General features: G+C 37.5%; 1 protein-coding gene across 1 annotated transcript in view; it reads left to right on the forward strand.

The window, feature by feature from the left end:
* The window catches only part of LOC133631292 (polyamine-transporting ATPase 13A3-like), a 57,197-nt gene extending 43,648 nt beyond the window's left edge, over positions 1-13,549 (forward strand). The window contains exons 22-33 of the mRNA XM_062023470.1: positions 633-755; positions 827-906; positions 999-1,041; positions 1,185-1,294; positions 3,905-4,001; positions 6,273-6,345; positions 9,227-9,398; positions 9,787-9,944; positions 10,099-10,187; positions 10,299-10,379; positions 10,551-10,628; positions 13,140-13,549. Coding sequence (XP_061879454.1) covers positions 633-755; positions 827-906; positions 999-1,041; positions 1,185-1,294; positions 3,905-4,001; positions 6,273-6,345; positions 9,227-9,398; positions 9,787-9,944; positions 10,099-10,187; positions 10,299-10,379; positions 10,551-10,628; positions 13,140-13,319 — 1,284 coding nt within the window. The 3' untranslated portion in view covers positions 13,320-13,549. The remainder of the gene's footprint in view (positions 1-632; positions 756-826; positions 907-998; positions 1,042-1,184; positions 1,295-3,904; positions 4,002-6,272; positions 6,346-9,226; positions 9,399-9,786; positions 9,945-10,098; positions 10,188-10,298; positions 10,380-10,550; positions 10,629-13,139) is intronic.
* The last annotated feature ends 825 nt before the right edge of the window (positions 13,550-14,374 follow it).

Here is a 14,374-nt window from a genome sequence, read left to right on the forward strand (position 1 = left end):
TGAAATTATCAAATAAATGAAGAGGACGTGGATGATCGTCCTTTCTGGTAAAGGGAAGTAACCAATTTGGGACAGCAACACTCAAACTGTGCATGAAGTAAACATTGTCATTTCTGTGTGACATGAGGGCAATTTGTATTGCTCTAACTGTACTTTTACATACACTGAATTGTAACTTTTTGTGTCTTAACATGTGCCAAAGGTCGAAATGACAAGCTTGTTAAAATGTTTACTTTTTTCTTCTACTGCATGCCTATCATCTTTGTTGAGGACAAATATCAATTTGGACTCAAGGTTCAAAACAATGAATTGAAAGTTGAATCAACTTTTACGTTGAAAACGTTGATTCAACTTAAACATTTTAAACAACTTGCTGCAAATCTTCTCCTAATTGACACAACTTGATTATGACATCAACTTGAGCAGATGAAGATGGAATATGGTCATGCTAAACTATTTCCTGCTGGAAGCTCAGAGCTATTTCAACATTTCTACGAGACGACCATAAATCTGTTCAGTGAGTGATGGTTGATGCCTCGCACCCCCCCCCCCCCCCCCCCCCCTCTGACAGCCTCCAATGAAAGTTTTCTAAGCAGACTTTTCACCGTCATACTGGTTTTGCTCCCATTCAGACACCCAGGGTTATTTTTGCCGACGAGGGAATGCAAGAAGAAGACACAGTGGGATATCACTTCGCTGTGAGTGGTCCAGCCTTCGCTGTCATCAATGAACATTTTCCACAACTTCTCCCCAAGGTACTGAGACACGGATTAGCTTTTGGTGTCTGTGTCCAGTATGGCAAACATTTTGTCTCACCTCCATGCAGTTTCTTCTGAGAGCCACTGTGTTTGCTCGAATGACTCCGGACCAGAAGACTCAGCTGGTACAAGGCCTACAGAGCATGGAGTCCGTTGTATTTCTTTATTTTGATGCGCTATGTCCACCGTCTTCACCTTTCAGAGCACAATAATATCAGTTTGTCTTTGTTTACCTTGCAGCTACATTGTAGGGATGTGCGGGGATGGCGCTAACGATTGTGGGGTGAGTACAGAGTATGTTCAAATCATGCTTGGAGACACCTTGGCAAGCCTCCAGAAAGGGTTTTAACAACAATCCATAAATCAACCATTTGAAAAACTTGAACAGATGTGCCTCATTTATACTGATTTCTCTCTCTCTTTCAGGCCCTGAAGAAAGCTCACGTTGGGATCTCTCTGTCTGAACTGGAGGCCTCTGTGGCTTCTCCCTTCACCTCCGCCATTCCAAACATCTCCTGCGTTACCAACCTCATCAAGTATACAATATAGGCACTTCTAAAACTCCCTGAACCATTGGCTCAGGTTGATTTCTGTATCAAACAGTCCAGGGTAAACTCTTTGTTATCCCTTACAGGCCACCGTAATAGTTGTACAAAAGCCAAAACCAGGGAAGTTGGCACGTTGTGTAAACCGTAAATAAAAACAGAATACAATGATTTGCTAATCCTTTTCAACCTATATTCAATTGAATAGACTGCAAAGACAAGATACTTATCATTCGAACTGAAAAACTTAATTTTTTGCAGATATTAGCTCATTTGGAATTTGAGGCCTACAACATCTTTCAAAAAAGCTGGCACAAGTGGCAAAAAAGACTGAGAAAGTTGAGGAATACTCATCAAACACTTATTTGGAAAATAAGGTGGGTGCCATGACTGGGTATAAAAGCAGCTTCCATGAAGTCATTCACAGACAAGGATGGGGCGAGAGTCACCACTTGAGCAAATTGTCGAACAGTTTAAGAACAACATTTCTCAACAAACTATTGCAAGGAATTTAGGGATTTCACCATCATCAAAAGGCTCAGAGAATCTGGAGAAATCACTGCACCTAAGCGGCTAAGCCTGTGACCTTCGATCCCTCAGGCGGTACTGCATCAAAAAGCGACATCAGTGTGTAAAGGATATCACCACATGGGCTCAGGAACACTTCAGAAAACCACGGTCAGTAACTACAATTTATCGCTACATCTGTAAATGCAAATTAAAACTCTACTATGCAAAGCGAAATCCATTTATCAACAACACCCAAAAACGCAGCCGGCTTTGCTGGGTCCGAGCTCATCTAAGATAGACTGATGCAAAGTGGAAAAGTGTTCTGTTGTCTGACGAGTCCACATTTCTAATTGTTTTTGGAAACATTGGACGTTGTGTCCTCCGGAACTAAGAGGAAAAGACCATCCGGATTGTTTTAGGCGCAAAGTTCAAAAGCAAGCATCTGTGATGGTATGGGGGTGTATTAGTGCCCAAGGCATGGGTAACTTACACATCTGTGAAAGCACCATTAATGCTGAAAGGTACATACAGGTTTTGTAGCAACACATGTTGCCATCCAAGCAACGTTATCATGGACGCCCATGCTTATTTCAGCAAGACAATGCCCAGCCACGTGTTACAACAGCAAGGCTTCATAGTAAAAGAGTAGTCCAGACCGGTTTCTCATTGAAAATGTGTGGCGCAACATGAAGCCTAAAATACCACAACGGAGACACTGGACTGTTGAACAATTTAAGCTGTACATCAAGCAAGAATGGGAAAGAATTCCACCTGAAAAGCTTCAAAAATTGGTCTCCTCAGTTCCCAAACTTTTACTGAGTGTTGTTAAAAGGAAAGGCCTTGTAACACAGTGGTAAAAATGCCCCTGTGCCAACTTTTTTGCAAAGTGTTGCTGCCATTAAATTCTAAGTTAATGATTATTAGCAAAAAAAAAATACGTTTCTCAGTTCGAACATTAAATATCTTGTCTTTGCAGTCAATTCAATTGAATATAAGTTGAAAAGTATTTGCAAATCATTGTATACTGTTTTTATTTACGAATTAGCCAGTGTTACTGTAGCACCGTTAGTTTCGTCGGTAACTAGTAATCTAACACGTTATTTTTTATATACAGTAACTCTAGTTACCGTTACTACATGATGCGTTACTGCGTTATTTTACGTTATTTTTTATGTTTGTGATTTAGGGCTATATAAATAAACATTGATTGATTGATTAATTGATAGTATCGGTTTGAAACAGAAGATCTGAGTGTGTTTTATTGCAGAGTTGCGGTGTCGTTATTCTGATTCTTCCTCTGTCACAAGCGGGAGAGAAGAAAAGAGGCACGCTCTGTATGTGTCTGGGTGTGGGTGTAGGGAGGAGGGGGTGGGGGGTGGGGGGGGGGGGCGTGTCTTTGGTTCGGCACACTGATGATGATGTGAGAGTGGCAGAGGAGGTCCTCCAGGTGCTTAAACCCCTCAAAACAGTTACATCTCTACTGAGCACTGAAACTTCACCTGTGTCAATGATTATGCCATTGAAAACAAGGATTGTACAATCCATGGCTCCAAGTGTGGAAGACAGCAGCATCACTCCAGATGTCAGGCTTTATTTCACTATCTATGTTTTTACGTGGACCCTGACTTAAACAAGTTGAAAAACTTATTTAGTGGTCAATTGTACGGAATATGTACTGTACTGTGCAATCTACTAATAAAAGTTTCAATCAATCAAAAAGTCAAGTTGATCAACAGATTGTATTATTCTCCAGTGCAATAACAGTACTGAAATGAAGGCTAAAAGGGTATTAATGGGAGCTTAAAAAATAAGTAACTAAATAGTTACTTTTCACAGTAACACATTACTTTTTGGTGTAAGTAACTGAGTTAGTAACTGAGTTACTTTTGAAAGAAAGTAACTTGTAACTGTAACTAGTTACTGGTTTTCTGTAACTAACCCAACACTGCGAATTACACAACGTGCCAACTTCACTGGTTTTGGGTTTTGTACGCTCAACAATTGAGCCCAAACAAGTCAGAGTAGGAAGAAAACAAACCAATACTTGGCTTACTCATAATGGTCATGTTGTGTTTTTCTGTCTGTCCACAGGAAGGGCCGTGCTGCTCTTGTAACATCTTTCTGTGTGTTCAAATTCTTGGCCCTGTCCAGCATCATTGTGACCTGCGGCATGCTTCTTCTCTACTGGGTAATTATTTTCCATTGATGGACAACACTCTTGTCTCACGGTTGTAGCTGTCTAAGGTGGCAGAATAAGTTGAGGTATCATGCAAAAGTTGTTTGAATTCAGATTAAATTCAACCAATTACAAGACTGAGGAAATTTGAAAAACAAAATTGAATTTGTTTTGTTTTAAAAAGCTAAGACATTTCTGAAATATTTAATTATTTATCAAAGATAAGTGTTTTACTTTTTGAAAATAAATCTAGTTTAATGAGATGAATGGTAATATCCAACCATCATCCAACCGTCTAATACAGGCCTGGGCAATTATTTTGACTCAGGGGACAAATTTTGAGAAAAAAATGTGTCTGGGGGCCGGTATATCTATTTTTAGGAACACTAATACAAAACTTCACGATAAGGTATGTTATGACAAACCGCCTTAAAACATTAAAAAAATTATGCCTAATTTTGTTGTGATGCCCCGCTGGATGCATTAAACAATGTAACAAGGTTTTCCAAAATGAATCAACTCAAGTTATGGAAAAAAATGCCAACATGGCACTGCCATATTTATTATTGAAGTCACAAAGTGCATTTTTTTTTTTTAACATGCCTCAAAACAGCAGCTTGGAATTTGGGACATGCATGAGCATGAGCAGCTTGAGGTGGGTGGGTTTGGGGGGTGGTGGATGTAGAGGGGGGTGTATATTTTAGCGTCCCGGAAGAGTTATTGCTGTAAGGGGTTCTGGGTATTTGTTCTGTTGTGTTTATGTTGTGTTACGGTGCGGATGTTCTCCCGAAATGTGTTTGTCATTCTTGTTTGGTGTGGGTTCACAGTGTGGCGCATATTTGTAACAGTGTTAAAGTTGTTTATACGGTCACCCTCAGTGTGACCTGTATGGCTGTTGACAAAGTATGCATGGCATTCACTTGTGTGTGTTAAAAGCCGTAGATATTATGTGATTGGGCCGGCACGCAACGACAGTGCCTTTAAGGTTTATTGGCGCTCTGTACTTCTCCCTACATCCGTGTACACAGCGGCGTTTTAAAAAGTCATACATTTTACTTTTTGAAACCGATACCGATAATTTTGAAACCGATGCCGATAATATTCGAAATTACATTTTAAAGCATTTATCGGCCGATAATATCGGCAGTCCGATATTATCGGACATCTCTATTCACAACATATGAACATCACACTCCCTCTCGATTGACATATTTTGCAATCAAGCGAAATGCAACAAAAATGCAACCAACACAGCGAAATATGAACGCGAAGGGTAAAAAAAAACCCCACTTACAATCTGATAGATATTAGATATCACTAAGCTTTAGAATTTTGTTTTAAAAATCTCCTTCCGCTTTTGGCCCTGAAACCTGCATTTCAGGCTGGCCGCTCTGGAAACACTCTGTGGAAACTGCTTGGTGCCTTGTCTGAGTTGCTGTGACTTAGATTACCATAGTAACTAGTATATCATGCAAAAACGCAGATTCCAACCATTGAAATAATTTCTATAGTTGAATATTTAAGGTAATTTCAAAACATCACTGCACATCATAATGGCAGCTACAGTTTCCATCTTAAAGATTTAAAACAATTATTTGGAAATGTCCGGCGGGCCAGATTGAAAAGCTTAACGGGCCGCATGTGGCCCCCGGGCCTTAATTTGCGTAGACCTGGTCTAATGTCACGTCACGTGCTTGAAAAAGACACTGATGTGTTTGAAGCTATTATGACATTCAATTGGACACATTAAGCTTGATTACGCCTCTAAAACACACACAAAAAAGGACACTTATCTAAAATTAATGTGGTCCCGTTTGTTTGGCTTGTTTCAGAAGAAAAGCAGTACTCAGACCAGTCAAAACAAATCCGGGAACAAGTAACTCTTAGGTGTGTCAGAAAAGTTCCAGTACTATTGATTGCATTCTTCAATGTGAGAGTGTCCACTCGTGGCTGCTTCACATGACAACATGCCAGTTCCTGGTCGAGTAGAACATTGCCATGGTGGAGCAACCTCTCTAGTCCCCTGACCGAGTGCCGTGTGACCCCCTCAGCCCCTTTTCTCAAGCTCATTTTTCTAGTGCGAGTTCTGGCGGATCCCCCTGGAATTATCCCTCCAGGTCTGCATGAAGGCATGGCAGGAAAGCCTGGCCTTCATGCAAGAGGAACATTTTTTATTTTGTATTAGAAGTACAGTTTGTTTGACACCAGTCCTGGAACTTTTCTGACACACCTCCTGTACAATACGGTGTAATGTGAACATTGTGTCATCATGTGTTTTTTCAGGTGTTAAGCAGCTTTGGAAGCTTCCAGTTCATTTGTATGGCCATTGGTATGAGTCTATGTTTGCCTTTTACAAGTGAGTAACATTAATACACCAAAGAAACTATGACGTTAGCGGACATTAAATATATTTCTTATGAGATATTCCTTATGAGATATGACCATTCGCTAGAAAATGTTTCCACATGCTTTAAAACTGTTTTGTGTTTTTGATCAGGATCAGAATCCAATCATATTCTTTCAGAGACGGGCATGCTTTTTCCAACAATACCAAATTAATCTCATTGTAGCCAATGGAAAAAACAAAAACATATTGTTTCGGTGTAATTGCTACCCTTAACCACCAGATAGCACCAGAAAACCATGCTGAGCGCAAATGACTTAAACTGTCATTAAATTGATCAAATTAAAATGATCTACTATATATATATATATATATATATATATATATATATATATATATATATATATATATATATATATATATATATATATATATATATATATATACATTCATATATGTATATACATTCATAAACACACATATATATGTATTTATATATATATGTATGTTTAGATATGTATATGTGTGCGTATATATACTGTATATATAAAATTTAAATTGTTGTCTTTTTTATTCTTCTTTTACACTTTATATTTATAGACACCGTGGTTGTGAGAGGAACGTAATTTCGTCCACCTGTATGTCCTGTACAAACAGTTGTTTGACAATAAAGCTGACTTTGACTTTGACTTGACTTTTGATATATGTATATGTATATATTGTGTATGTATACATACATATATATATATATATATATATATATATATATATATATATATATATATATATATATATATATATATATATATATATATATATATATATATATATATATATATATATATATATATATTTATATATACATATATATATATATATATATATATATATATATATATATATATATATATATATATATATATATATATATATATATATATATATATATATATATATATATATATATATACACATTCATATTTAGGGCTATATAAATAAACATTGATTGATTGATTGATTGATTGATTGATTGATTGATTGATTGATTGATTGATTGATATATGTATATAAATTCATAAACACACATATATATGTATTAGAGGTGCGCGGATAGGCAATTATTTAATCCGCAACCGCATCACAAAAGTCGTCATTCACCCGCCATCCACCTGAACCAACATTTTATCAAAACCACACCCACCCGCCACCGGCCCGTTGTTATATATCTAATATAGACGATGCAAGGCATTAGTGAGGTTAAAGAATATATGTATGTCATCCCTATTTAAACAAAAATAAATTAAATAAATAATAATAATTGAATTATAATGAAAATAGACGGTCGCGACGAACAAAGCAAGCTAAACAGCTTTACATTGTAGCCAATCGGAGATGCGCTTCACTTGAAAGCGAGGCCAAATAATTAACACACAGTAGTATATCTCCAATAGAAAAAAAACACAATGAACAACGCAATTGCCTTAATTCCTTTGCATTGTAGTGCGCCCAAACAACACGTAACCATCCAAATTATTTAGCTGACCGAACTCAATATAGGTTAGACATGGGCTTATTTGGTATAGCCTAGGTAACGTAGACTAATTCGTTTAACATATCCAACCGTATGTCTACTTACTTTTTTTTTTAGCACTATGCAGGAATAAAATGGTATCTACAGTGCCAGGATTCAGGCGAGAGCGCCTGGCCTCTAATGAGCCCTGCTGCGCTGAAGGAGCGCTCACTTGCGGCACTCAGTTGTTGCTGGGACACATAGGATTCTCTTTATACATTTACTATGTATATATATTTCCGAATTGGTTCAACTGCCACCCGCCCGAATCTATTTAAAATCTATTTTTTTCGTCATTCATCCGCTCGACCCGCGGATTACCCGCGGACTCCGCGGGTGTGTCCGCAGACCGCGCATCTCTAATATATATATATACATATATATATATATATATATATATATATATATATATATATATATATATATATATATATATATATATATATATGTATGTTTAGATATGTATGTGTGTGCGTAATATACTGTATATATATATATATATATATATATATATATATATATATATATATATATATATATATATATATATATATATATATATATATATATATATATATATATATATATATATATATATATATATATATATATATATATATATATATATATATATATATACCGGGTATGTATTTTTAGATATGTATGTGTGTGCGTATATATACTGTATATATGTATATGTATATATTGTGTATGTATACATACATATATATATATATATATATATATATATATATATATATATATATATATATATATGTATGTATACATATATATATGTGATATATGTGTATATATGTATATACATGTATATATGTATGTACATATATATATATATATATATATATATATATATATATATATATATATATATATATATATATATATATATATATATATATATATTGGCATCAAAATCAATATTGTCATGAATTAATGACCTTTTCGAGGATGTAATTACCCAAACTCAAATATTCCAATGTACAACTTATTTTTTAGAAATATTGCATATTTTGTATATTCTCATTTAAAAAAAAAAAAACGTTCTTATTTTTCTCAAAAAGGCCATCAGACAATGAAAATATTTCAAAACATATGTCAATAGATAGATCTGAAGTTAAAATGTTTAAAGTGTTGGGAGTAAAAAAATGAAAAGTTTTTGCTGGATCATAAGAGTAAGTGTGTGTATTGTCAATTGTACAAGGCTAAATTAATGTTTTGTTTTGTTCCAATAACATAAAGTTGGTTAGTGTTTGCACGACTGAATTACATAATTCTTCAACTAACTTTTTTTTGTATACCTAGTGAGTATGAACCCTGCAAGGAAGAAGCTGGTGCAACGTACCCCACCAACAAATCTTAAGTCTGGCCCAGTTGTCTTCTCAGTTTTATCTCAGATGCTCAACTGCCTGCTCTTCCAGCTTCTGACTTTCTTCTTAGTCCAACAGCAGAGCTGGTATGACACGCTGGAGCCAGTGTGAGTAGATCTGTTTTACTGACTAGACCAATAAACAAAACAACACTCCTCAATCCCACACCACAGTTCTGCATTGAGCAAAAGCCAGTTGAGAGCTAAATCAGTAATTTATGCAGTCAAAATCAGCATTCTCTCTGGCTCCGAGGGCCTTCTAAGGCCTTTCAGCTCCGTGAGTGTTGGAAATAGTTGTCAAAATGTCTTGGGTATAAGAAAATAAGTCCATAGAAATATTTTGAGTTAGTTGAGTTGTAAATCAAGGTTCCACTCTACTACATAGCCCACACAACAATAACCAAAGCACTTAATGCACATGGCCATGTGTTGTACTCAAAGTGGATGTCACAGAAAGAGAAATGTATGTTGACTAACTGTCTCTCCTCTGTCACAGTTCCTGTAATGAGACCAGCACTGTAGTTGAATTTGAAGAGGTGTATGTCAAGAACTTTGAAAACACCTCCATGTTCTACGTTACGTCCTTCCAGTACTTGATTGTAGCCATTGTCTACTCCAAAGGAAAACCTTTCAGACAACCAAGCTATAAAAACTGTAAGACAACTCATGTTTATTGAAATAGTCACATGTTCTCTGTGACCTGAAAGTAGACATTTCTTGCCTGGTAAAATCAACACTTCTGCTTTCTAAAGTAAGGTGCATAATTAACTTGTTTCCCTTGTGCCCTGTATTGTGTTTTACATTTCAGGGCCATTTGTGTTGACCTGTGCCTTTCTCTATGTTTTTTATTTGTTCACCATGCTGCATCCCCTTCCCGCCATAGACAACGCTTTGCTGGTGAGCTTGTATTCTTTTGGGTCTCATGTTGTAAAAGTCTTTGTCAATGAATGTGTTCATCAGGGAGAAGCTAGTAGTTGATTGACAGATATTGTGTGTGACTTCCCTCAGATCGTGTGTATTCCCTACGACTGGCGCATTACACTCCTCATGATTGTCATGGCACACACGGTTGTCGCCTTCACACTGGAGGTACATACACTCTCACGCCCACGTCACGGTGTATTCTTTTCTGTAAGCACAGTCATCCTTTCATAAGCTCCTAAATAAGTTGATCACATTTTCATTCATCCTTCTTGTTCATTTGTGGGTCTGCTACTCTAACAAGTGTTGTTTTCTGATTCCCACTAAAATCTGTCACAGGTTTTAATTGTCGACACCTTGTGGAAGATCGTTCAACTCAAGCTGGCCACCAAAGCCTTAACTGCTAACACAACACAGGTTGGCAGGATGTTTGATTTTTCTTTTTGCCATTTACTAAAAAACATTTTATTTTCTTGTAGTCTTGCCTTATTCTTTCCTTCAAACTGATTAGGTAGATAATCAAGTCCCTTCACTATTAGTCATATTTGCAAATATGACTAATAGAACCAGTGTCCTACAGTAGACATCTGATGTTGGTCTACTTGTTTTGTCAGAGGTACAGAAGCGCTCTGCTGTTTTTAAGGACCTTTTTCAAAAATACGAGTCATACATGTTTTTTTTCCTACTGAACTCACAGGCCACCAGTTAAATAGCCCAAATGATGAAACATAGAGGATGTGAAACTAAAGAAGTTGAACAAACGACTACTGACCCCATCTGACAGCAAAACCTTAGTTGCATAAATCAAATTACGAAACAATGTGTAACAGCCAAAAAGGAGAGTACTTAAAAGGTTGCTTTGAGGAACACCTCAGTAATGTAAATCAAAGATTTGGACCCCAGTGGTGGGTCTCCATTTGCTGCAAAAATGTTTGTCGACCCTCATGTCGCTCCCCATCCTACACAGTGGAGTTTTACAAGCCTTTTGATTGGTAAGATCAAAAACAGTTTTTGTCTGCTCGCCGGAAACTCATTGAAACACAAAGTTTTGTGATAACTTTGATAAAATTATTCGGACAATAAATGATAAATGGGTTATACTTGTATAGCGCTTTTCTACCTTCAAGGTACTCAAAGCGCTTTGACAGTATTTCCACATTTATCCATTCACACACACATTCACACACACATTCACACACTGATGGCGGGAGCTGCCATGCAAGGCGCTAACCAGCAGCCATCAGGGGCAAAGGGTGAAGTGTCTTGCCCAAAGACACAACGGACGTGACGAGGAAGGTAGAAGGTGGGAATTGAACCCCAGTAACCAGCAACACTCCGATTGCTGGCACAGCCACTCTATCAACTTCGCCACCGTCCCACCCGCAAGCTTTTCAAACAGTGGACTAAAAAGCAAACTTTTTGTATGTCTCTGATGAATCGAATAACCACAAGAATCTTTTAAACACATTAATATATTACCAGCAACCCTAAATAGCAGTGGAAATGTTTAGTTATTGATAGTTATCTGTTGGAGCTGGAGCTTGAAAGTTACTAGTTCTAGCTTATTAGCATGTAGCATTCTCCTATTCTACTGTATTTACATTTTCACATTTCTAAACAAGCTGAAATGACCACATGTGTACAAAAGGTACACTGCGTATGGCCATCAGTCACAGAGATAAGAGCATGGAATCTACAACTTTACATGTCGCTGTGAAAATAGAATTTTTTTTTTTTTTTGACAAATCAGACTAATTTAGTGCATAGAAATGTACTGACTGTAAAAAGTGACATGCCATCGAACAAGGCACCACCAATCTTCAATGATTACTTTCAAACTAGTACAAATAACATGTTTATCATCTGCTGTCATCTGTGTCAGTAGACATAAAGTAGAATACATTTCAGCCCACAACAATTCAATTTCTAACTAGAGAAAACATGTTGCAACAAATTGTATGTGATTTTTATGTTTTACACATGCATGTTACATCAATGACAATTGTAATCCAGGAACCATTAAAAAATAGCTACTAAATTAATCAGAAGTTACTCACAAGTTACTCAATATTTGAGTAGTTTTACATACCTGCTCAGTGGCCTTGTGGTTAGAGTGTACGCCCTAGATCGGTAGGTCGTGAGTTCAAACCCGGGCCGAGTCATACCAAAGACTATAAAAATGGGACCCATTACCTCCCTGCTTGGCACTCAGCATCAAGGGTTGGAATTGGGGGTTAAATCACCAAATGATTCCCGGGCGCGGCCACCGCTGCTGCTCACTGCTCCCCTGTGGGGATGGGTCAGATGCAGAGGATAATTTCACCGCACCTAGTGTGTGTGTGACAATCATTGGCACGTTAACTTTAACTTTACTCTCACTTAATTATTTTGATGACTTCTTTTTAATTTTACTTGAGTCATATTATAAAGTAACAGTACTCTTACTTGAGTACAATTTTTGTGTACTCTATCCACCTCTGGTTAAAGTCTCTTCTTACTTGCCTGTCCTTCCAGTCTCCGCATCTTATAGTCACAAGCACTGCAGCGACAAAATGACAAAATGACTATCTCTTGTTATAGAAATGCATGTACTGTATGTATCCTCAAACATATTAAAACCATTACTATTGTTACTCAGTTACTCTGATAAAACAATCAAAAAGTCCAAAGGTGTGTCAAAAAAAACTATTGTATTCTATATCTTATTGTAAACATCTGCCAATCAAAACTGTGCCTCAATATCTTGCAGAAACCTTCCTGTGCATTGGCTATTTTAAGTGGGCAGGTGTACCGTATGTAATGGTGTAAAGAAGAATTTGCATGACAGCATTGGCCTTTTTAAGAGTTTTTTTTTACAAACGATGGTATGCTTACAAGCCTCACTGACTCACTTTTTGGGTTTTTCAATCGTTCCCAACATGATCTCAGATGGTGAATGGGCCTTGGGGGTGGAACTTCCTCTCCTGGATGCTATGTTGCAAAAAACGTTCCCCAAAGACGAAATACAAACTTCTGACTCTGAAGCTGCAGGAGCTGACTGACTGGCCTCCTGCACCGTCCACTATCACCTATGCCAGCACACCTCAGTACCTCATTGCTGACCCCTAATTAATGTTTACTGTAAAAATCACAAAGGGTGTCCTCCGCTTTAAAAGTACCATTTTATACAATTTTTTAAATCTTACAATCTTATTCGCAACACGCGACACTTACGTTGGTACTACTTGTTTCTTGTTGGCTAGTCTATTGCTAGCTTTGCCGTAGCTTCTCGTGCCATCTGCACGTTTTCCTTTTTTTCCGTATCTTTTGTCTTGTTATTTGAATAAATCATCCTTCTTACCTGCACACTGCTTCCTGTCGTCCTTATGCATCTTGGGGAAATGACCACCACATAAACATGCAACCTCTGTTAGGACTTGGTCAAGGTGTTGACCCCAGACGCAGAGACAGGAGGCAAGATGGAATCAAAAAAGGAGAGTCTTTAATCAAGACCAAAAAGGTTAACAAAAGGTGATGGCAAAAATGCACACCATATAACATAGCCAATAAAAAGGAACCTCAAAGGTCGGCAGGGGGAAAGGCCAGGGCGCACTGGACAAAGGAAAAGTCCGCAACAGATATCTTCTCCACCTCAGGGAGGAAAAGTAAAACACACGGAGGTTAGGTGTATCATAACAAGGGCGAAAAGACATGACTGGACTTGGAGATCAAGCAAACGAATGCGACATGGAAGGGACAAGAAGCAATAACCAACAAGGCACAGCTGTCTGTGTCTAGCTTAATTAGTCCATAAACTGATTTGCTGTATGTGTGCTTCAAGGGCCGCCCCTCGCCGGGGAAGAGTGAACTGAGGCACAACAGGGAAAATGCAGGCACAAAATAAAAGGGAAGGCTGGAGAACAATAAGACACAAATACCTTGACATGACAGAAGACTGCCAGCATGTAACAATACAGTGGGAGAAGGAGACGGCACGGAGGCAGGGACGTCGTTAGCTTGCAGCGTGTTTATTGAAATATATAAACATATATGAAGTGTGTGATTAAACCAAATGTATATGGTGTGATTATGTGTAGCGAGTATATGAGGAGTGTTACCAGGTGGTGTTGACAGTATGTGTTGAGATCGGTGCGGAAGTCCAGAAAGGTCAAGGCAGGCTCGGA

This window comes from Entelurus aequoreus, linkage group LG16 (assembly GCF_033978785.1).
Source record: "Entelurus aequoreus isolate RoL-2023_Sb linkage group LG16, RoL_Eaeq_v1.1, whole genome shotgun sequence".
Lineage (NCBI taxonomy): Eukaryota > Metazoa > Chordata > Actinopteri > Syngnathiformes > Syngnathidae > Entelurus > Entelurus aequoreus.